General features: G+C 41.4%; 1 protein-coding gene across 5 annotated transcripts in view; it reads right to left on the bottom strand.

Annotated features, from left to right (window-relative positions):
- Positions 1–8,375: 8,375 nt before the first annotated feature.
- Positions 8,376–24,087, bottom strand: part of lmo3 (LIM domain only 3) — a 50,903-nt gene continuing 35,191 nt past the window's right edge. For all 5 annotated transcript variants that reach the window (XM_030046367.1, XM_030046369.1, XM_030046366.1 and 2 more), the window contains 2 exons: positions 19,699–19,824; positions 8,376–8,938 (listed from right to left, as the gene is read on the bottom strand). In XM_030046367.1, coding sequence (XP_029902227.1) covers positions 8,833–8,938; positions 19,699–19,824 — 232 coding nt within the window. In that variant the 3' untranslated portion in view covers positions 8,376–8,832. The remainder of the gene's footprint in view (positions 8,939–19,698; positions 19,825–24,087) is intronic.

Raw genomic sequence — 24,087 nt, forward strand, 5'->3', positions numbered from 1 at the left:
AGAAATCATATCTGAACAAACAAACGAGTTCTCAGTGTTTGAGATATCTGACAGTATTGACATCAGTATTGGCATCTGAGAGGAACATTAACATTTCTGTTAGTGCTACATGCTGCATGCTTTTATTAGAGCATTTATTTTGGGGGATGCTAAAAGGCATACTTAAAGGGATGGTAAATGTGCAATTTTTCATTAAAATGTTTTTTTTTTTTGGTCATCATAGAGTATAGAAAATATGAAACTGTGAAGTCCTTTCTATGCAGAGAGGCCTGTTGGTTGATTTCTTCTAAGTCAAACCATGTTTTTGCTGTGTATGATGAAGTTACTTGTGGAACGATCCAATCAAATCACAACTTCAGTTTTTATTCCCCTGTCCCCGATTGATTCTTCAGCTGCACCTTCAATAAACTATACTGGATAGATAGATAGATAGATAGATAGATAGATAGATAGATAGATAGATAGATATACTTTATTGATCCCAACCAGGGATATTCTGGTGTTCCAGCAGCGACAGTAGAAACATACAATAAAGTTAAATAAAAAAGAATAAAGGCTAAATATATACAATAAAGACTATAAAGACTAAAAACTAAAAATATACAATAAGGGCTAACCTAAGAAAAAGAGATATGAGATGTGAAAATATACATATGGTAATGAATATGACAATATACAGATGGAGCTGAAGTATATACATGATTGTATAGATAAGGAGAGTTAGCATGAAACCACGAAACCAAGAACCAAGTGGCAGAACCTGACGCCCGGTACTGGGATTCAGGAACTAAGCGACTTGATTCGGCCTATATAACAGTAACTGTTAGCTTGTTAGCATGGCATGCCAAAGATTATATCAAAAGACAAGAGGAGACGAGGGCTAGCAAAGCCACTAAGAAAGAAATGTAGCCACTAAAAGTCCATTTTCTTAGAGATGGTGACTTTCAGGAACTCTCTGGTGGATGATGAAGATAACATTCAAGAATAATACTAAATAACAAAATCCCAGTTTTAACTGGGTTCACCATCCCTTTAGACTGAGATTTCAGTGCATGGTCGTGGTTGATCAGCTGTTGTTTGTGTGTGGGTGGTGGACTGCAGGTCCAGTAATTCTCCCTGCATGGTTGAGCTGGTAGACCGAGGCCTACATGTGCATCTGGTAGAGGTTACCCAGCTACATCAAAAGAACGACTTCAGAGACCCAGGAAACTGTGAATGCCTCCAGAATCCTGTGTCTCCCCGAGCCATTTGCCACTCACTATGCATCCTGAGTACACCGAGGCTAATGACAGGCAGATTCTTCACTGGTGATAACACGGCTAATGCATTCTGTGAATAGCAGATCAGTTGACTGGGTCAGATTAGTGTTGGAACACGTGTTTGAGATGCAGCTACACAATCAATGGTGTGCTAATTGTGTGTCTCAGGGAAATTTGCATCTTATGCTATTTAGAATGTCAATAGTCTCTGGGTTAACTTGTCACGCTGCATCAAATGTCTTTATTTTACTGTGGCAGCTACACGGTGCTATGAAGTTATTGTTGGAGGATTTGCCGGGTAATTAGACAAAATAATAGATTTCTAATGCTGCCACACAACCTGCAGAAAATACATTTCAACTTTTGCAGGTTTTTCATGAGTAATACTGCAGGTGACTGTTTCCTGTTGCTATTGCTGTGGTGGTAATATGATACTTGTAAATCAGTGGTTCTCAGCTGGTGGGTCCTAGTCCAAAAGTAGACCACAAGCCTGAAGGACCACATTGTTGAAACCTCATTGTATACATCGATGCACACTGTTTTTTTTTGGTTTTTTGCACATTGTTTTTTGCACATTGGGTACTTAGATCTTTAGATCTCGAGTGTCATCTTTTATTCTTTATTTTTTATTTACTTAATCTTGTACTCTGTGGATACTGCTGAAAACTGTGAATTTCCTTCGGGATGAATAAAGTATCTATCTATCTATCTATCTATCTATCTATCTATCTATTTTGAAGAACAGAAAGCCACCACAGTGCTTTTATTTGGAACCACCATTTCCTAATACCCAGAAAAATATGTATGATAAAAAACAACAATTACATAAAAAAGTAAGAAAATGTAATATGAAAGGCATAGAATATTTCAAAATGGTAAATGTAAAAAATTACCGTGGTTACCAACTAATGTGCATCTTTGTAGTTAACAGTGCATCAAAGCATCGTGTATTATTAAACTTATCATTTATCATGATTTCCCCAGGACTATTAACCCTTGTGAAGGGACCGTTTCACTTCACCACTGGGTGAAGTGAAACGGTCCCTTCACCAGGGTCATCAAAGTCATCAAGTCATCAAAACACAACAATGCTGCTGCTTTTCGGAAAACTAATGTGGACGACTTTATTATGGTGATGGAATACTGGTGTGAAGAAAGTCTGAGTGAATGGAAACCACTGGATGGATAAAAGGTAGGAAAAATGATGTTGGAGTTCTAAAATATGACTGCTTGTTTTGGGAAAAGATCAGCAAAAATGCGATGTATAGACATTTTGTAGATGTTACACAGCAACATCATGCAAAATCACTAGTACGGTCATTTAAGTTCGCTCATGTGTGGACCATGAACTAATGACCAAGGACGAATGTGGACCCTGAGGCTACACCGGTTGAGACTATGAGCACAAGTAGACCATAGCATGACATTCCTCAAAAAAGCATTTGTAAAAGAAGCAGCTTGAAACTATACTTCTGGCCTGCAACCAAGACATCTACATCGGAGCACAACAATGACTTCAGAGAGACATCAGCTTAGCGCACAGTAATCATTATCCATCCAATTATATATTCATTTCACTTTTTCTCTTTTCTTTTTATGAAGCAAAACATGCCATAGTTTATTGGCGCTACCAGCCTATGATTGGCGGATCAGTAATGGTGAAACGAGCATTGTGCGTCATTACTTAGGGCTGACTAATCTTTTGGAGGGGTGTTCTCTGTTGGGTAGTACACTCAAATCAGACCAAAAATACAAAAGTCCATTATCCCTGCAATAAAGAGCTAATGACCCAACAACGGGAATATATTTGCCAGGGCGCCCATCTCCTTGAAAGGGCCAAAGGATAAGGAGTCATTAAAGCAGTGTTATCTGGTCCAGATAGCATTGGCATGTCTGTAAAGATCATTATTTTTGCCCCTGGAGCCGTTTGGCGAAGGAGAGCGGGGCTAACTGCACACCCAGCGCTAACTCCAGGGTCAGCTGTAGCGGAGGGATGAAGACGCTAACGATACGCAGCCTGGCAGCTAATGCTTTTTCTAAATGCTCCTAATGACTGTGGAGCCTATTGTGGGAGAGCTCAGGCTCTCTGTTTTTCTTTGTGCTTCGTCAGCTCACTGTTGCTGCCAGGGACGAGGCCGAGATGTTGCTTTTTCATTTTCTTTACTTTTCTCAGGGTTTCTTCGACTTTGATTTTTTTTCTTTCTTTCTTTTTTTTTTGGGTGTAGGGAGGAGAGGAGCACACATCTCACCGAAGGCCCCTGTGAGCTGTGAGTGCCAGATATTATAATAAAGACTCTTAAATAAAACACAGATTTGCAGTGTTGTGCCTCCCAGTTCAGCATGCCTTTGGTACGGCTGAGTGTTTATGTGAAGGGATACTCCAACTTTGAGACAGACACAGGGAAGCTGGCGAAGGCTGACTCAAGCTCAGACACAAGAAACTTTTTCAAGTCAGCTAGTTATAGAGGAAATGTTCAGCATGGGTTGAAGTCTAATAAATACGGATGTAGTAGTCAATAAAAAGCAAAGTAAACTCTGACCCCGAGTTAGTGATCATCATATGGTAACCACCAATAGAGAAAAAATGCTATATTTTCAGAAAGGCATTCATTTATGCTGTTTTGTGGACAGAAGAGAAGTTAACCCTAAGAAATGGAACAACAGACCTTTAGGGCCCTATCTTGCGCCAGAGTCCCTAAACCCGTTATTTAGGGATTTAGCAATGCGCAAGAGGTGTTCCCCCGTAAAAGTTGCTATCTTTCGCACCTCCCGCTATCCGCAAAACACCTGCACTACCCGCTATATTATGCATAGGCGTGTTTTGGGCGTTACGCCAGTTAAACCAATCAGTGTGCCAGGTGCCATTGCCTTTAAGGGCAGGATGCGCTATCCTAAATCCTAAATCCTAAACCCGCGATGAAGAGAGGAAGGTAGATTTTCTCAGGGCCTCTACTGAGGCTAAAGCAAGTTGGCTTTATATATATACATATTATATATTATATTACAGGCGAGTTAATTCGGAACCCCTGGGCCACACCACACACAAGAGGCAGAGGTGGAACTATGTGTAAACTAATTTATTGACAAGGTAGATTGGGCAAATAAAATATTAAAAATAAAAATATAGCACAGCTGCTGGCTTATGATAAAACAATAAAACGTGCTGGGGTAAGTGTCCAATTAAAACAGTCTTTCCTCTAAACAGTCTATATGAGTAATATACTCAGTCCATTCCGGCGGCGTCCCGGTATCAGTCCGACCGTGTGCGTGGTGAGGCTCCGTCGGGGCGCACATTGAAGCCGCCTGGGCACGCTCTTGTAACAGCCCTAAAGTGTGTGCGCAAGATAGCAATTTTAGGGATAGCGCATGAAACACGCCCACGGACACACCTCCAGGAGCAAATAATGGAGTCGGCATAATGGATAGCGGGTAGCGTGGGCACAAGATACCGTTTAGGGATAGCGGAAGTTCCTAAATCCGCAATTTGCGGTAGTGGCAGCGGATAGTCGGTGGCACAAGATAGGGCCCGTAGTATCTTCCTCACCCTGACAAGAATACAAATTTGATGAAAAACATGTATACTTGTATACTCATGGTCATTAGTTCATCAAATTTAAGAAACTGAATACATCACAGAATATCAGTTGTTGGAGGCTGAAGTGTAAAAATATCCACACTGGGTTCAGTTTTCAAAAATCCATATTGGTCAAACCTTGCCTGCTGCAATGTTTACTGTGACTTTGTCAGGTGGGTAAATTTAGTTTACTTACTTACTGACTTTACTTAACCTTTTTGATGCTATTTGGAGCTGAATACAAGACCAATTTAAAACCAAAATAAAAAGCAGCAAAATCAGATTACTTAAGACTGAATGTAGCTAATTAAACTTGTTGAACTACTAAGAAAAAGGACATCAGACAATGAACTGTTAATGGGTAAGGTGCATATTGTATTACCATCTGGGAGTGGGCATGCAATACAAGGAAACCTGTCACTGCATGGAGGAAAAACAACAACTCTACAATAACAAGATATATCTTACTTATTTTTAGGTCTTAATTTTTTTCAATGCTACCTCACATTTTTGAAGGACCTTTGAATGCTGTTTAAAAGAGGGCAAAATATGTAATGTAATTATGTATAAAAGATGTTACCACTATAGCCATTACAACACTTACAGCCTATTATGCATAAATGATTCTATTTATTCTCTCTAGAAAACCTCTCCTGGGCCAATAATAGGCATGATGACATGTGCACTTAGGCTTAATTGCTACCTTTATTTATTTGCTTGCATCATTTGAATAGTCGGGAGGGCGACTCCTATACAGAAGATATTTAGGAGCAGGATTTTTTTGATTTCTCTCAACTGATTTTATAGATATATTACTGAATTCAGAGATAATTTGGGAAGTCTAATGAGGATTGAGTTTTTTTTTTTTTTTTTTTTTAGTTAAAAGTAAGTTGTCAGTGCTGGCTTCAATTTCAGTTTTCCCAGTATCAATGCCCTCCATTAACTGGCCATATCTGATTATAGATAGCAATGATTCAAGTGACAGAATAAAGAATAGCGGTGAAAGACAGCAGCTTTGGTGTGTACCCCTGAATAGTATGGAGGCTTTAGATGTTAATCCATTTGAGCAAATGTCATCAACTGGAGAGTCATATCATACCAAGATATACCAAATAAATTGGGGGCCAAACCTAAAGTTGAGTGCCTAATTGCAGGGTTTAAGTGATAGAATAAAGAGTAGTGTTGAAAGACAGCAGCCTTGGTGTGTACCCCTGAATAGAGCGGATGCTTCAAATGTTATCCCATTTGTGCAAATTTTAGCGACTGGAGAGTCATATAATACTGAAATATACCTAATAAATTGGGGGCCAAAACTGAACTTCAGTATCTGCTTGCATCCTAATGGGACTGGCTTCCACAGCGTGTTGCATCATTCCAGTGACAGCAGACAACACGCCAGTGATGAAGCCAGTTTATAAGTGTGAGCTTCCTGCAGTAGGAATCAGGGGTTAACGTCAGACTCCAGAGCAGCTGAGCCATAATAACACATGACACATGTATGCCATTAGTGAGAATTCTCCCTATGGTTGCCACGCTTTCTTTTAATTTGACTAGGCTGTAATCTCCATCTACTTTGAGTGTTTTCATCTACTAAGGGACTTTCAACAGCTTGAGCCTAATCAAAGAGTTTCTCTCCCTTCTTTGTGTCTCTGGATAAGGAAATTCAATTAGCTTAATTGGCCTGGATATTATGCTCTGTAATGTGATGTGAGTATTGCTGTCGACAAACTTCACAGGGCACTTTAGAACCACCTCACTAATTAGAGCAATAACTTTAATCCAAATGTTTTACCTCGACATTCAAGATCATTCTAAATCGAAATCCAGGTAATTAGTTGAAACAACCCACGAAGAGATAGTTGGCGCCTCTTCTTGGAGGCAGCTGACAGCAATGTATAAATGAAGTGTTGGTTTTCTCTTGTTAGATGTTTGACACATGACAGTACTAAAATAGAAATCCACTTCCCTCTGAAAAGATGAAAAGCACATTGTGTTTTTTTAGAACTTAACAAAAGAAGGATTTTTAAAAAAATAAGTCAATATCTTATTTAAATGAGAAATTTAAACCGCCGCGAACCTTGCAACCAAGCCTCTTCAATCTCCTTGAGCCTGGTGAGCTCTCCTTTATCAGAACAAAACTGAAAAGGGCATTTTACAAGGAATAGAGAGACAACAAACTGAGGAAATGATTGCACTTTAGATCAATCATATATCATAGGCTGCAACATGGTCTGCTGGTTAGGGTAATGGACAGGGAACAGGCTTTCTGGTGGCTGGTTTGCATCTAATGCTGTGCCCTTGAGGTAGACACTTAACCTTAGTTGCTTCAGCAAACACAGTGCCTTATAAATGGATATGTAAAGTGTGAGAGTGTAAACTTTCTTCAGGTATAACTCTGCCTGACAAATAGTTGTAATAACAGTTGAATTAATGACAAAAAGGACGGAGTGAAAGGAATGACACTACACACAATGGTAACACAATAAAACTGTATTACATTTGTGCTTAAAATTATTACAATTACAGTATTTACAAGCGTTGTCCTAAAAATAAACATCTCATGCTGGATGACACATAAAAAGAAATCATTGTACAATAGCAAGCAAAAATGAATATTTCTTTTATGTACACCCACGATTTACAAATCAATGAAGGGTTTCTTCCTTGCGCCCTTTTTCTGTTAACTGTTTTCCAGCTAACAAATGATGCTGAGCACTGTTGCATGTGCTCAGATGCTGTTGCTTAATGCTGAAAGATCAAAGTAAATTTTTCTTCTCACAAGAAAAGGACACAGGGCCTCTGCAGCAGGGAGTCATTGTGACCAAGATGACCAGATCTTAAGGCGACCAACCTGCTGTAGGGTAATATGAAGGGAACCGAAAGTCACATTGAAAATCAGGCAGCCCTCCTCACACGAACTTAAGCTGAACAGTGATTCAGAAAACAGTGATTGAATTCAAGTATCAGCATGTCAAAAAATGATGCCAAATTTTGGACAACAGATATTTGGACAACAGGTGTGCTTGAATGCTTATCAAATAAATACAGTGTACAAAAAAGTAACCAACCCCTTGCCAACCCCAGCCAAACCCCACCCTGCCTCCAGGAGCACGTCCCCGTACATCAGCTTGACCAGTGTGAAAGCAAGGTTTTAGCAAATAGAAAGACTGTCTCCAGCAAAAAATACACAGCCTTCCTTGACGAGAGCCCCGCCTGGCTTCACAGTCCAAACAAGGGCTGCCCAAATACAGTTACAAGTAGGCTTGAAGGAATGCATTTTAGGAATGGAGCCGACCTTTGGCACCCCATGAAAGACAACGTCCCGACGTGAAGAGCGACACCCACAACAAAATTTGTACCACTACACTGATCATTCAACATCATCATTATTATTTTTGCCCCTCCACAGTTTACATTCATTTCCTCTCGTAACATACAGCAAAATGGTCTTTTATCTCAAAATTACATTGATTGATGACACCTTAGTGTATTTTAGATTCAAGTAGCAGTTACTGGACTGTGCATTCGGTTGGGACCCTGTCCGTCCTTGTGGGCTAAAATGAGACAGGAGTGATTTTGGGCGGTTAAGGGTGGATTTTTTTTTTTTTTTTTTTTTTTTAAGTTAGAAATCGCTATAAGGCCGGTGTTTGGTGGGTGGGAGGGAAGAGGCAGCATCCTTCAGTCACAAACAAACAAATGAACAAACTTTTTTTTTTTATTTTTATTTTTTACATGTAGTCCGTTGTAGGCTTCCAAGGCCTTCCCCTGCCACACTTGCAGTCTCTATGGCTATTCTGTACAGCAGAGTGTCTTCCCTCCGAGGGAAGCTTTCTTGGTTATGTACATGTGGCGGACAGAAGCTGGACAGTCAGGAGGCAATAGTGCTTTTTGTTGTGTGATTGCAAAGCTCTCCTCCTTCAGTCTCTCTCCATCTCCCACTCCTCCTCCTCCTCTTCTTCCTCCTCCTCCCTTCTCCTCCTCCTCATCTGCCCGTGGAGGTCAGCGGACCTGGGGAGCGTAGCCCTCCTTCATCAGCCCCTCCTCGTAGTCTGTCTGGCACAGGATCATGTTGTTCTTCAGGAAAAACTTGTCTCCCACACAAAACCTGCGCCACACAAAGAGATGGGGAAGGGAAAGGGGGAGGTTTACATAACCATCAAAGCAAGAATCTCATCATTAGTACTGAGCTGTAGGCTAAGTCCTGGCTGGCCGCATCGCTAGCTTCCTAAATGGCTTGTAGTGCAAACTGCTTGAGCTGTACCTTAGCGTAACCTCAGCCCCAACCCCCCTTCAGCTGCAGCGCTACTATGTGCAGACAAGGAGCTCACCTCAAGAAAACAGCAATTACAATGGGGACGGGGGGGTAGTGGGAGGGGGGGGGGTATGTTGTGGTGTGTACAGTTATCTCCATTCGAGACTGCTGGGGTTCCTTTCCACCTGCAGCTGTTACAGAAACCCCACCGACCTCAGCAGAACCTTCCTGCTCCAGCCAGGGGGGGCGGCCGCAGTCACACTTGACCTTTTCACACAAGCGGCGAAGTGGAGATTATGTTGAACGGGTAAGAGCGCTAACTCGCCGTTATTGTCCTGAGGGCCGCTTATCTCCCTCACCGTGCAGCTTGGACAAGGTCGGCAAGCACCAGAGTCGGTGTTTACCGTGGGGGTACAGCAAGCCCTGCCTCCGTTTGACTTCCTTGGATGTGGAGATTGAGTCCGGTGCTGGGAGCTGCAGCGGACGGAGTTCAAGTAGCTGACAAACAGCAGTTAGCTCGGGGTGGTCATGGCTTTTATTGAGGGCTCATGGGTAGAATGAGAGAAAGATTTCTCTCCAGAAAGAAATCTCCATTTGGGACCAATTAGCAGGATTCGAATATGAGGTAAGTAGGTAGGCAGGTATTTGGCAAAAAAATGGTCAGGAACACCATGACAGCATGTTTCGATTTATGCCTGGAAATAAACATAGCTGTTTTCAGGTGAAGATTTTCTGAAACAAAGAAAACTTCAAACATTTGGCCTGCCTTCAGATTCCTCTGAAATTTTTGTTTTGGCTGGCGTTAGGATGCTGGCACACCTCTATTACCGAATCAAATACAGATAACTAATATCCATTCATCTGGGCTGTTGACATGGTGATTAAGCAGAGGCAGAGGTGTGCTTTATGTAATGGTGTCATCCACTCTAATAAAAATGTCCTGTTTAAATGACACATTCTTTCCTAAAATCCATTAGTGTCTGTCTTTACTGACACTATGCCCACTCCCACTTTCGCTCTATCTCATCCGTCGTTTTTTACCCTCTCTCTCCTCTAATAGGATTCTTCTCTGTTTATTTACAGCCTCTGTTGCTCTCTCTCCCCTCTTTGTCGTCATCCTCCTCCTCCTCCTCTTCGCTCTCTTCTCACGGCTCTTAGCCTTGTCCTCCACTTATTTCACACAGCCAAATTGTTTCTGCTCGGTGAAATGTCAACAGCATATGTGACATCTGTGCACCAATTATGATGAGGATATTACACTGGGCCCGTCACAGGCGTGTCTAATAAAGGACCTTGTGCTGCCCTAGCATTTCCACTGTCTTAAATGGTTGCAGGGCACTTGCTGTATATTGCTCTCTATTAGGGTTAGACTGAGATATCGGTTTGCTGATGTTGGCCTTTCAGTAAAAACTGAATATCGGCCAGTGAGTGTTGTGCATTGCTGATATGATGGAGGTGAGGATATGATTTTCAGTCAGTGGTGCCAGTCTGTAAAACCTGCAGTGAAACCTGTCTCCCCCTACCTTAAGGTGCTGCTCACCCACGTAAAACAATATCATTACTCTGGCTTTCAATGAGATTTTAGTGTCCTGTGTTGGTCTAGATGCTACTGCAGAGGCTGACAAGAATAAAAATCTGGCGGAAAAAACACTTGTCTTTTCTTTGGTCACAATTATGTGATCAGAATGCCATTCTAAAATATCAGCTATTGGCAGCTATGAAAAAAGATTGCAGAAATATTGGTGTCCAGATGAGCTTTCAACCCTTTGAAACACAGGAACCTCTGGGCAGGCTTTTATTTGTAATAAGATTTAGTTTTCTTGAAGTTGACAAATTTCCTGATTTTTTTTTTTTCAAATTCTTTTTAGAAGCATTTAAACACAAGCAATTTGACATCAATTGGCCACTGCTGATCTGATGTTAAAATCTAGATTCTTAATGATTATAAATATTTGTTTCTTTCCATTTTCAACATTTTTTTCTTTCAAAATTTTCAGTAATTGATTTGTTAATTTGCTAACTGCCTTTTCCCCTATGTTTTTGAAAGAAATCAAGTAGATGTGCAAAGCGCTAAAAAGCCACATCTGTAAAAACCTACTCTTTATATGCATACTTCACCAATTGTGCATCTTACTGCGCTCACTACTCACAGTAGCTGTAAATCCACCTTAATAAAGGCTGTCCTTCGAGGTAACATTCATATCAGAGGTAATTACCAGTTGTATATGTATCACACTTTGCAATGATATCAGGGCTTGTAACTATAAACTCAGATGGCTTCTGCTTGTTCCATCCTCCTCTGTCCCTGTACTGCCTTCTCTTTCTTTCTTCCTTCCATCTGCCTTCCTTTACTTAGAGGTGACTATGAATAATGAGTCTTTAGAGACCTCTTGTTGTAGGAGGAGAAAAAATGGCTTCCACAGGCACACACTTAAAAGATGTATTGCGATGCCAGCTATTTGCCTCGGAGGCCTGTGTTAACTAGAGTAGTCACTTTCCACTGAAATGAAGAAACAGGGAGATTGTCAACGAGAGGAAAACAGTCTCCATTGCACCAAATCTAATTATTGTTAGGATGCTGGTTCAGAAACACTTGGCCTTATGACACTTGTGATGATGCTTAATTGTAACAGCATGTTGTAAATCTTCTCTGGCAGATTGCCGTTGGGCAATGAGACACAACACAGCCCCATGTTAACAAATGGGTTTTCAGACATGTGCAGGGTTTAATTTCACATCTACAAACGTGAGAAAATCAATTTAAAAATGCCTACATCATTGCTGTGTTCTGTAAGCAGTGCTCTTTTTTATCCGTCCTGCCATGGTAGCTATCACTGCTTATGCTAACGACACAGTTCTATTTCTTCTAAATAAACTCAAAACAAAAAATGAGTCACTTTTCCCAGGATACACCTACCACACAATAGGGAGTAGTTTCCCAGACAGGGATTCTGTCAAGTCATTGACTAAAATGCCCGTTTAAACCGGACGAACGCCAGTTCATTCTGGGTCATGGATAGAAACAGTCAAGACTTATTTTATTTATTGTGAAAAAAAAAACATGGATAGAAAATAGAAAAACATGGATATTGTGGATTTTATTATCACTTTCAGTTTAAGCAAGGATTCTAGCATCCAGAAGTAATTAATTTGAAGTTAACGTGTTTTGGAAAGTCACTTTTTAGGTGTTGATTGGCTGTCAGTTAGCTATGAATTTAATTAACTGGGTGGGAAATGATTACATGAGCTGGTTATAGGCTGAACCATTACTGCAGGGATACTCAAAGTCTGGACCCCAGCACACTGATGGTGCCAATCAAAAGTAACTGCAGTTCCAGGGTTTCCCAATAATAAATGTTGCAAGCCAACACAGATTTTGACCAATAGTTTTAATGTCTTTACAAATCTTACTGCATTTTCTCTTTTGTGCCAGGCTTACACACACACACACACACACACACACACACACACACACACACCTCTACTTCAATACGCTATCCATGTATACATTATAAACCTGATCTGAATCGATCTCTCCCAGGTGCGTATTATGTTCTGCCATTGCTGAATGCTGAGAGCGATACAGCTACAGTGTGGATACCCGAGCCGAGCCCACAGGGACCGCTCGGTTTGGGTTTGGTCATGTTGGCGTCATTTTAGTGAAAAACGATGGACCTACTGTCTGCTCTGGGTAACTTCCTGTATAGCGCTGGAGTTTATGTGACGATGCTGAAGGCAACACGTAGGTTCTTTAAGACGGTAAATGTAATGTATTGATGGAAGACAAGCAAAATCTTGGGCTTGGGTCGGGTTTGGACCCAAATAAAAGATTGCCTACTGGGTTCAGGTTGGGCTTGGTTACTATGCTTTGGGGCTCAGATCGGGTTCAGACAAAAAAACGCAGCCTGATCCGCACCCCATATGCATCTATAACAACATAAGTCAAACTTAAAATTCTACAGTTTGCTCAAAACCGGCAAGTGCTTGTAAACAGTAAACGGCAAAAAGACACTTTTAATTTACTGGAGATATTTCTGAAAATCACACTACAGTCGGACGGTTCAGCTGAGTGCAGTACAAAGACTGGCATATTTCCTAGCTAACAGTTTGTTTCCACTGGACATGCTGCTGCTGCTGTTACAGTACATAAGGACAGTTAATTTATAACTGCCCTATACCTACACGCAGGACGCATGATTGTAATATTGGTGGTATATGCTTTTAAAAACATGTTGAAGGGAAATAAGTTGAAAGTAGTAGGCCTTTTGACAGCAGCCACTTGGACATGAAAGGCTGGGTGAACACAGGTGTTACCAATGACATTAATGAAGGCTCTGGTCCATGTGCACCACAGCGTTTCCACTGAGCAGCATGAACCAATGAAAAGCAGGGTGCTGGTTCTGTTAGACCTAAATGAAACAGAACCTTCATTAATGTCAGGAGACCCTTAAGGACCCCTGGGGTCCCCAGACCTCGCTTTGACAACCACTGATGTACTTTAGAGGAGCAAAACAGACATTTAAATGTCTTGTCAAGATTATTACTTTAAATTGTGCTTTCTTTTTGCCTACAATAGTGCATGCTTAGGTAGTTGGATTGTGTTCTCTAGTAGCCTGGCAGCACAGGCTCTGACTTCTCAACACCAATCATACACAAAGTGACAACTGTGTCCCTTATTGCCTATTAGGCCCCTGTCTAACAAGCCTAACTCATGACATACAAGGCACCAGTGGCTGAGCTTAGCTGTGCTGTACCCAATTGGTGTCAGTCTCTCCTTCCGAGGCTTTAGTGTGGAAGACTCCCTCCCTTATCAGTGCTGACCTTCCCCTGCACTGTCACCCCACCCAGCTCTCCTCTGCTCCCTGCTACTCCAGCCTCTCTCCAGCCTCCCTAGACTGTGGCCTCTAGCTCATCAGGGGGAAATTGGGCCAGTGCTGGCTAGATGATGAGGCCGGACGACAGCCCCATCGATTAGCTGTCCCCCAGGGCTGATCTGTGGCTAACTGCTTGCTGGATGGAGTCTCATCTCTCCTTCCCTATTCTCAACCCCCCCTCTCCTCAAAAGCAGCCCCCATCCCTTCGGCCAAAAGACCACAGCGATGCTTCCTCACCCTGGCTCAGGGGGGAAAATAACGGGTCTGGCTGATGAGAAGGTCATGACGGTGGATTTATGTCCAGTTTAACAGAGTAAGGCCACACTGGGTGCAGACATGAGCAATCAGAGCCAATGTAGGATCCTATATTTTCACTGATGGACCAGGGACAGGAGCTATTCACTCCCCTCAGCTTGATACCATTACAAGTCAGGCACGGAGCGAAGAGGGGAGAGGAACAAAAACCTATCGTTCTCTGGCAGATACACAAGTAAGATAACTGGTGAAGCCTTTTCCATTTGTCTTACTCCTGAAGCAGGTTCAACTCTCAATGCTTCTTTCGTGGCAAGCAAGAGATTGCTGCCAATTTGAGGGTTGATGATGACAAAGAAATAAGAAGTGAACATTACTAAGAGTTAAAGGTCCATACCAGTGATTTTGAAAGTTTGGCCCAGTTACAATTTCCTCACATTTTACACTGCAAGAAACCAGTTTGCAAATTGTGCTGTGGTACTAAAGATTTCCCGAAATCTAATCAAAATATGAAATATGTGAATTTTTTCGTTGAAAAACCTTCTAATGTTCTGCTTCTGCAGCCAAAAAAGTCATTCACATTTGTAAATCGTGCAACTAATAATTGGCTGTGTAAAGCAAACGTTTCCACAGAGACTATTTTCAGGGATGCTCACGCCACTCACTCCGCCCACTTTAGCAAAACTAATGTGGACGACTTTAATGTGGAATACTGGAATGAGGAAAGTTTGAAGTCTCTGAAGGTTCATGTTTATCATAGTGGAGTGAATGGAAACCAATGGCTGGATAAAAGGGAGGACCAATGATACAAGAGTTCTAAAATATAGCTGCCCCCAGCACATTGAGGGGGGCACAGTTATACATTCTATAGATTAACAGGCAAACTAGAATGCTGAATGCTTTATGCTTCATTTTGGTCCTTTATTTTGGTTTATAAAGACATTTTCAAGTAGCAACTGCAGTGCATTACACACACACACACACACACACACACACATATCTATCTATCTATCTATCTATCTATCTATATCTGTCTATCTATCTATCTATATCTATATACAGGGTGACACAAAAAAACAGGAACTTTTTAACAATCCAATAAAACCAAGAGTGATGGAAGAAAAATATTTTATTCATAGTAATTGAAACCTTAAAACATGCCATTTAAGAAACAATGATGGAATATTCATTTTTTAAAAATTGTGCTGCCACTTGCTCATGTCTGCCAATACGCACTTCAAAGATTCCCGTTTTTTTGGGTCACCCTGTATATCTATATATATACATAGATAGATAGATAGATAGTCAAACTAGAATGCTGATTGCTTTATGCTTCATTTTGGTTTTGGTAGATATAGATATATACCTCTAGATAGATATAGATATATACCTCAGATTTGATTCCCCTAGCCTCCATTTGATTGGCTCTTCAACTGCACCTGCTACTCTGTGCTAGCATGCACTAGCTTCAACAAACGATACTAACAGTAACTGTTAGCTGGTAAGCATGGCATACTGAGGATTATACAGAAAACAGGAAGAGGTAAGCGCTAGCAAAGGCTGCCATCTAAATGTGGAGCTAAGCTAGAGATGCCACTAATCATGGATCTTCCCACATCAACTTTGCTGCCAGAAGCCCCAAAGTTGAATGAAATGGATTACTGTAGGAAATGCAGCCCCTAAAACTGTGTTTTATTATTTATTGACTTTCAGAAATACTCAAATCTTGATGGATGATGAAGATAGTACTCAAGAATAATAATAAATTGGGTTTACCATCCCTTTAACACACGCCCACAAATGTAAGATTTTTTTTTTTCTCCAAAGTATGCAGGAGCCGTCTTTACTCTCAATAATGTTCTCTTGTGGGGTTTCCTTAGTGAAAGTGAAAATTCCATTTGGTGTTCAAGTATTCCATCTCTTCTTAAAGAAATAAGAAGTGGTCACGGGTCATGATTGCGATGACATGCCCACTCTCGGCTAACTTTTTCCATCTCTGCCCTGCACTAATTGGCCTATCACTTAAACAAGGCCCTTAATGGCTGAGCATGGCATTAGAGTCCTGCGGTGAGTCCCTGATGAAATCAGAATAATCACTGGCTTCAACTTCTCCATCCCTGGTATGTGGGATACAGTGGGGTGGATTTACCCACAAAGAAACCAGAGGGGAGCTGATGATGTGGGCGGCTAGATAGAAGTGGAGGGTATGAGGGGAGGGAGAAGGGGAGGGGGGTGGGGGGTGAGTGTGTGTGCTGTATGTTCATACTTGATTGTAGCAATTCAACCTTCAAACAGCAACATGGGCTGTGGCTGACCTGCAGGAACGACGGATAATTACACCGCATGACCCCTGCTGACCTCGGGATCGCCTGCTCTGTTTATCAGATTTCACATTTTCTGACGATGTTCCACTGAGAAATCTCTGGGCCATTTGCAAGATGGATTAGATTGCTTTATTGAAGGCCTGGGGGGGGGGGAGGGGGAGGGGGGCTTTCATGTTTGTTTGAGGCTGGGAAACGAGAGGGGACAGAGCTGATCATGGATGAACAAGGCTGCAGATCGGTATGCCAGACAAAGAGCAGGAGCCCGTTTCCCAGCCAGCCTCAATGAGACTCTGAGAAACTATTCAAGGAATCATAAGTAAGATCTCTGGATTGATCTCGGGATGAAGCTGAGAAAAACTGTGAAAGGTCATTCTATTAATCAAGATATAAATGGTGAGAAACCCACTTAGACTAGACTTCACATTTAGTAATATGTTCCTTGTCTCTTAGGTTTTACAAAACAGTTCATCTTGTTCCGAATCCCAAATACATGGCTGCAGCCGTATGGGCTATCAGCCTCTTCTGTCATACATGTTGTGAAGTAGAACTGAAGACTGATATAATAACACCAAACTGTCGCAACCAACTGGTTGCTAGACAAATTCCCTGCTGAAAAGATATATCTGATTTTGTCAAGCAGTTCCTCTCAGCTGTGAAAAAGTATCAGAAAGTACCAACAATTCTGTTTTCCATTGTGCGAGCTCTTGGTCAAAGACATTAGCCTTCAGAAACATTTTGGGAAACAACAGGCATGTGTATGTACAGCGATAAAGCCTGATCACTTGAATGAATCTGTCATTGGATGAATGAATTGTTGTCCTGTCTAATAACAGAGAGGATTCGGACTAAGGTGGGGATGGTGGTGTTATCACAGTTTCAATGCCATGTTTATCCTGTCGTAGATTCCTCTTGAAATGTGACACATCAGTTATTTCAGCCACATTTTGAGAGGTGGAGCTGCTCAAGGGTATGAGTTAGGGCAGACAGACCAGTCTCTGAAGTCAGTGCTTTTGAGGGGCTTCCAGGGGGTCCTCAGCAAAATCAGGAAAAGCTACATTTCACTGCAATTTAAATCACTAGAAATTGTTACAATGTAGAAAATGAATGCATGAGGGATCATTTTATCATTTTCTTGTTTCTGGTTTAATCTCACCACAATTTGTCAATACTTTTCAGTTATGACATCAAAATAATTGAACTCCTTGAAACCTGAGTAAACTCACTTAAAACAATTATATTTATTATTATTAAAATTATATATTCAAATATCATATTTCTTGTGTTTAAACAAGGATGCGTTTAAGTATTTAATACCAAAATATGTCTTGACATACTGGGAAAAATTACTTCAAATGGGGGTCCGTGGCTCTCTGATCAACTTGGGGGTGCAGAACGGGAAAAAAGTTTAAAAACCTTTGTTCCGAGTTATATTGCAGCATAGACATCTTCCTCTAAGAACTCCACCAATGTGAAGAAACCAAACGGAAAACAAAAAACAAAAAAAAAAAAAAAATGCCAAAGCTGAGGAACAGCTTCCATTAAAGGCGGTGCCATGCCATAAATCTTGGCTGGGCCTTGGTGAAATTGTGATGGGCAAGTGAATGGGGCTGCGAGGCCACAGCGGACCATGTGAAACACACTAATGTCGATTTTATTCAACAGTTCATCAGTTGGCCTAATGTAAAAAGAAAGATTTGCTCGTGCTTAAATGGGTTTTAATGCGGGAGAGCAGAGTTGGCCTGCCTGGGCCTGGCTGATGAAGATTAGCTGACTTCTTGCATTAGGAGAGGTTGTCTGGCGCAGCCGGCTGAAGTGGCAAGACAATAACCGAGTGCTAATTGTGCGTAACCAGGTCCTTTGCCTTTAGTATGCGCAATGTGTCTGGTTTGTGTGTGTATGTGCAAAAGTGTTTGTGCCTGTGTGTGTGTGCCTGACAGAAAGAGAGTGAGCCAGAGGCAGAAAGTGTGAGAGAGAGAGCGAGGGAGAGCGAGAAAGAGAGAAGATACATACTATATGTGAACTGGAGAGGTTCAATGAGGGAGACACTGGGAATACAAGTTTATTAGAGTAAATTAAGACTTTTCTCTCTATGAGCTTGTTGCTAACAAGCTGCTGCGTCTTCTCTACCTCATTTCGACCAAAGGCTTGTGAACCGGTTCTGTTCAGGATTCTTGGAACCAAGGTGTTAACTAGAGAACCGATTAGAAGCGTTGTGACGTTGTGGAAGCTGTGGCTGAATTGAGCCCCAGTCTGCTGGTGTGCTGCTCTGTGACCCAGCACGCCGTCCAGGTAAGGGGCTCATAATATACCCCCATATTACATTGTCCAGGGACACTGTCAACTAGCTCCTTTTTGGAGTCTCTGTACTTCATTTTTTAAAAACCTGTTGATAAGTTGGTCGGGTTCTAACAAACCCAACCATTGTCAACTCTTCAATATTTTGATATTCTGACAACGTCTTTTTTTAGTACTCATTTACATCTTTTCCTGAAATTCTAGAGCTGTCAAAGTTGAAAGCAATAGTTTTGTTTCTTTTGCAGACCATTGCACACTCTTCAATTCCTCAATTCAATTCATCATCTCCATCTTTCCGTGTAGTAATAATACATGCCCACTCTTGTTGACAACACAGTTCCCTCTTAAGGTTCTACTGTTTTTTGGTTCCAGCTGGGAAGCGACTTTTCAGGTTTCAAACCAACTTATTTTCTGTCTCAAAGCTCAGAGGGCTTCAAAATTAGGTTCGCAAACCAGTTCCTTTTTAGTGGAAAAGGCTTGCTTTAGCACTGCAGTACTGAGCAGCATCCTGAAAATCTCTCAGCACATCTTGTCTACATACTGCAGGAGGAGGCCAAGTGATGAAGACTGATGGGAACCATGTGTGTGGAGATGTGAATGTAACATGTAGCTCTCCAGACTGACACTGTACTGTAGCAGTGCAGGAATAAAATCACTGCGCTGGGCTCAGTGGGTGTCCCCGTGGCCCTGAGTGTCTGTCTGCTTGGCCACCAGTTCCAAAGATAAATCTCTGATATGGGATCTGTCTGCAACTATCAGCAACACTAACAGGAACTTGGGATTCATGCTGCCATCCTACTTCCCTGACGGGCTCTCTCACTGGATGGAGGGTGTGACAGAGGAACAAAAGTTTGGTCCAATCACTCACCTCTGATTGCAGAGCTGGCAGGCGAAGCAGTCCAGATGGTAGACGTTCTCCTTGGCCCTCATGACCATCTCAAAGGCTGGGATTAGCTTGCTGCAGGCTGCACAGTTCCCTGTTACACCAAACAACCTGAACAAGACACACAAACACACAGGAGACATACATTATAAGTCAATAATACCCCCAAACCACAAAATCCATAGCTGTGATTTCATAGCAGTCTAAAGTCAGACTGGACAATTTTTTACCTTGTTAGCGTATACTTGGTTAGCCTTAAATACCAAGAAATTCTTCTTATTAAAACTATGGTTATCAAAATATCATTACTTTAACCCCTTTAAGAAGCAGCAAATTTACTTGAATTCTTTCAAAAACATGGGAGAAAAGGCAATCAGAAAATTAGCAAAAAAATACTGAAACATGCAAAATGCATTCATTTTTTTTTTTTTTTTTTTAATTAAAGAACAGTTCACCCAAAAGCTGAAAAAGCTGTTTTCTGAAGAACACTGGAAAACTAATAAAAACGCTTTGCTGTTAATGCCAGACGCTTGTCTCATTGTTTTTATGAAGAGCTGTTGCTGTTGAGTTTTCACATGTACATTTTTGATGATTTGAGCTCCACAAAAGAATAGGCATCCAGGTTCACTGTATTTGGATGAACCAAGATAAGTGAGACTGCAGCAGACCACACAGAAACTATATGGATGGATAAACTGCAACAAGGGTAAACGCTTGGTTCCGGACTGAATTGCACATTACTTTTTAAAAAATTCTAGCGATTCGTGTAGGTCGTTGTAACATTAACTACCACCAGAAAATGGATGATAAACTTATACGCTGCCATGGTCCCTCGGTCTGTTTGTTAGAATTAGCCCAGCTCTGTTCCTGTTCAGCTAGCCAGTTGTTAGCCTAGCCAGGTGTTTCCAGCTTCACTGAATGATTCCTCCTTGTGTTTTCATTGGCTTTTTGACAGTATGTAGCTCTTGCATCTCTTCTGAGCCCTTTCACCAACAAACTGACTTGGCATAGATGGCACAGACTGTCAGCACTGACTGACATTGTCGTAACTGGGCAAAGTTTCTAAGTGAGACTGATTTGCAGTAGCACAGTAAGCTGGCTGAAACTAGAGCCCAGCACGTGGACATGGCAGTCACTAGTGGTTGGTCAGCGGGATTCAAATCCCTCCACCTACAGAAACCAGCTAACACAGGGAATTTCAGATGGAAGAATGGAGTGGAAACAGAATGGTCATTCAGTGTGAATATCAGAATTTTTGAAACACAAAGCAGTTTCCAAATTTGGATCACTTTTGAACAGTTCTGCTCTGGCTGATGTCCAGTCCCAACAGGCAGCTTCATCTGTTCCACCCATCCTGTTCCCTCATGATTTGTGGTAAAGAGGCTAACACGAGCCACTGAGATAGATAGTGTTTTTGAATCAGTCACAGGAGTAAGATGGACAGGGCACTGTAGCCCAATAAAAATAGCAGAGCTGCAGCTTGTGCCATAGAAATAGATGGGATAAGGCTAGCGCCACTGCCCAGGGAGGCCCCTATTATTTCTACGCCTGCTCCAGGGACATTAGTGTGAGTATTCATTAGGGATTCAGGGCTGTTACTACACAGGGACCTAGACCAGGCTAGCAAGGAAAAAAATCTGATAACGAAATCATATAACAAAATAACCTATTAGGCCGACTTCTTGAGGCACTTTTAGCCATCGTTGTTAAAATGATAAAACGGCATGCCACTCTCAGAGTCTGTAAGAGATCGCAATCTGATAAATGATCTCAGGGCTTGGGATATGCAGGGTTGTTTATTAACCTTCAGAAAGTATGTTTCCCAGAGGCAAAGGAAGCAGATAGATTGTGCCCTCATGAATACCTACAGAATTAAGGGCCACTGTCAACACACCTTGAGACAATGAAGGATATCTCTCGTAACATGGTAGGTGGGTGAAAACAAAGCGGGCTGATTCGATGGATCAGTGCAGACTTAATTAAAAGAATTATGCCTTTCCCTTTGAGCCATCTAAATTTAGATACATTTGTGTTATCTCTTGTCCTTGCTCTTTTCTGTGCAAATGTGCGTTGCCTGAAGGCCTTCACATGAAATAGATGAAATGATGATTTCTCTCCTTACAAAGCCAAGTAATTGATCTAAAAAAATCCTTATCAAAAGAACAAGAAATTATAGATTTAGAGTGCGATAACGAGCACGAGTTTTTTTTGAGCATAACAGTCAATTTGTATGGCAACTAACTTAGAATGCGCAAGATGGAGTCACAATACAGTTAACAAGGGGGGAATATCCTTTTCTTCAAGCCACCTAAATCACTTTCCAATAGCATGCATTTGAGGCTTTGGATTATAAATGATAGAAGATAGTTCTGTAAAAAAAAAAAAAAAAAAGCAGTGGTTTGAGCTTTTTGCCTGTCAGGTTGAATCAAAACGGTATTCTGTTTCACTGTATCTGTCCATGCTCTTCTTTCATCTCTTGCAAATTTAAGGTGGCCTGCACCTCTGAAAAGGACGGTCACGCTGGTTTGCTCGCAACAATTCAAGATCGGGGGACAAGTGCTTGTATTTGTGAATACACAGTGTCTCTGTGTGTGTTTGTGTGTCTACTACCTGCTACTCGAAACTGTGATTAAACCCACTTCTTTCCTTTGAGGACAATTATTGCGAGCCATTACATGCAAAGTACCAAAAAGAAGAAGGCTGCTAACAAAACCTCAGTGGTTAACTCCACCACAAAAGAAGAAAGTTCCCAGCAAGGATTTGATGGATGGTAACATGCAGGAGGTTAACATCAACAAGCTCCATATTATCCAAATATGATATTACAGCACAGTAAAGAATATATAGCAGCTTTGGAAACTTTGAAAAATGGTAAGTTCTGGCTCCCCATAATGATTGGATTAGCTGCTATGGTGGAGTTGAGATGTCAGTGTTTTGATCCTCATGTGAGATCTTCATTAGGTCATTTTGGTCACTTCTGGAACCTGTTCCCTGTCAACCGCACTTTATTCCACCCACAAACTGTCTGGTCCGGTTACTATAGAGTTCACCCACTATACTGCTTCATTCCTGCTGCATCTTTTTTTTCCCCCCTTTTCCCCCTGAAATGGTGGAATAAGGTGATGAGCAAATTAGCAAGAGATTATCCGAAAATTAGTAAAATATTAGTAAAATATTACAAGAAAATAACCAGAAAAAAAACTCCAAAAATGTGTAAGAAAAAAAAATTCCCTCAAAAAATGAAAAGCAAAATGGATGCTAAAGTCTACAACAGACTGTATACATATATACATGTTCAACAGTGGTGCAGGCCATTCTAAAAACATATAGTCTGCTTCTTTACATTTGTTTGGTTAAATCTTTAATATCTACACTGATTCATGAAAAAAAAAATCAAAAGGGCAGAATTTATAAAATTAAAACATGACAAAACAATTGGTGTCAGATGTGTTGAACATTTATGACATTTTGTATCATGTTACTTATAGCCTGTCAAACAGATAACAGCCTCAGCAGCTGAGGCAGACAGGACTGTTTCTCAGGATCTCATACACAGGATGGCTACACCAGGCAACATTATGGCCTCCAGAAAAATAAACTTTAGTGGACATCAGCAGTCTACCATTTAAAGCTGAATTATTGGACTCTGAAAGTGAGAAATTCTATCTTTTTAGAATATTTTTCAGCCAAAAACATGGATTGATTTTTTTTCCCTACTAAGGAGATGGATTCCATGTAAAAGACACCTTCAATAAGATAAAGCTGAGAAAAGTTGCTTCGCTCGCTGAATATGAAAAAATCCCAGAGACCCCTGGGTTCCAAAACAGAACATCCAAACTCCCATCTGCTTCTCATCCACTTGTTTGCTGCATAATTCATAGCATGCAATCCTGTGCTACTTTAACCACTGGTTAAATGATTAAAAGAATCTCCCAACCTGCGCTGACTTATGGGAACAATACATACACCAGTTCCCCAAATCAAACAATCTTTTCTTTAATGCCTGCAATGTGCTGAAGCTGGGCTTAAGAGTGCACATGGTGGTTGTGTGGCAAACACACACTTCACCCCCCCTGCAGAACACAGAAAGCCCTGGCTCACCCTGCGGGGAGGGGAAGATGGATGGAGCGTACCTGCCACTCGTCTTTCGCCGCTCCGCCAGTTTGATGCCACAAACGCTAATGGCTCTCGAGGGAGGCGGCAAATTAAGCGCGGTTTGCTTGTAATGAATTCAAAGGCGCAAGCTCCAACACAATCTCAGGGAGGACGGTTTAGAGGCCTTGTGTTCTCGACCTGGGGCCCGGACCTTGCTGCTTTCAGCTTTAGATTGTAATTAGCAATAAATATATCAATTTCTACTGCATCTCTCTCACA

The sequence above is a fragment of the Myripristis murdjan genome, chromosome 23 (genome assembly GCF_902150065.1).
Source record: "Myripristis murdjan chromosome 23, fMyrMur1.1, whole genome shotgun sequence".
NCBI classification, from domain to species: Eukaryota; Metazoa; Chordata; class Actinopteri; order Holocentriformes; family Holocentridae; genus Myripristis; species Myripristis murdjan.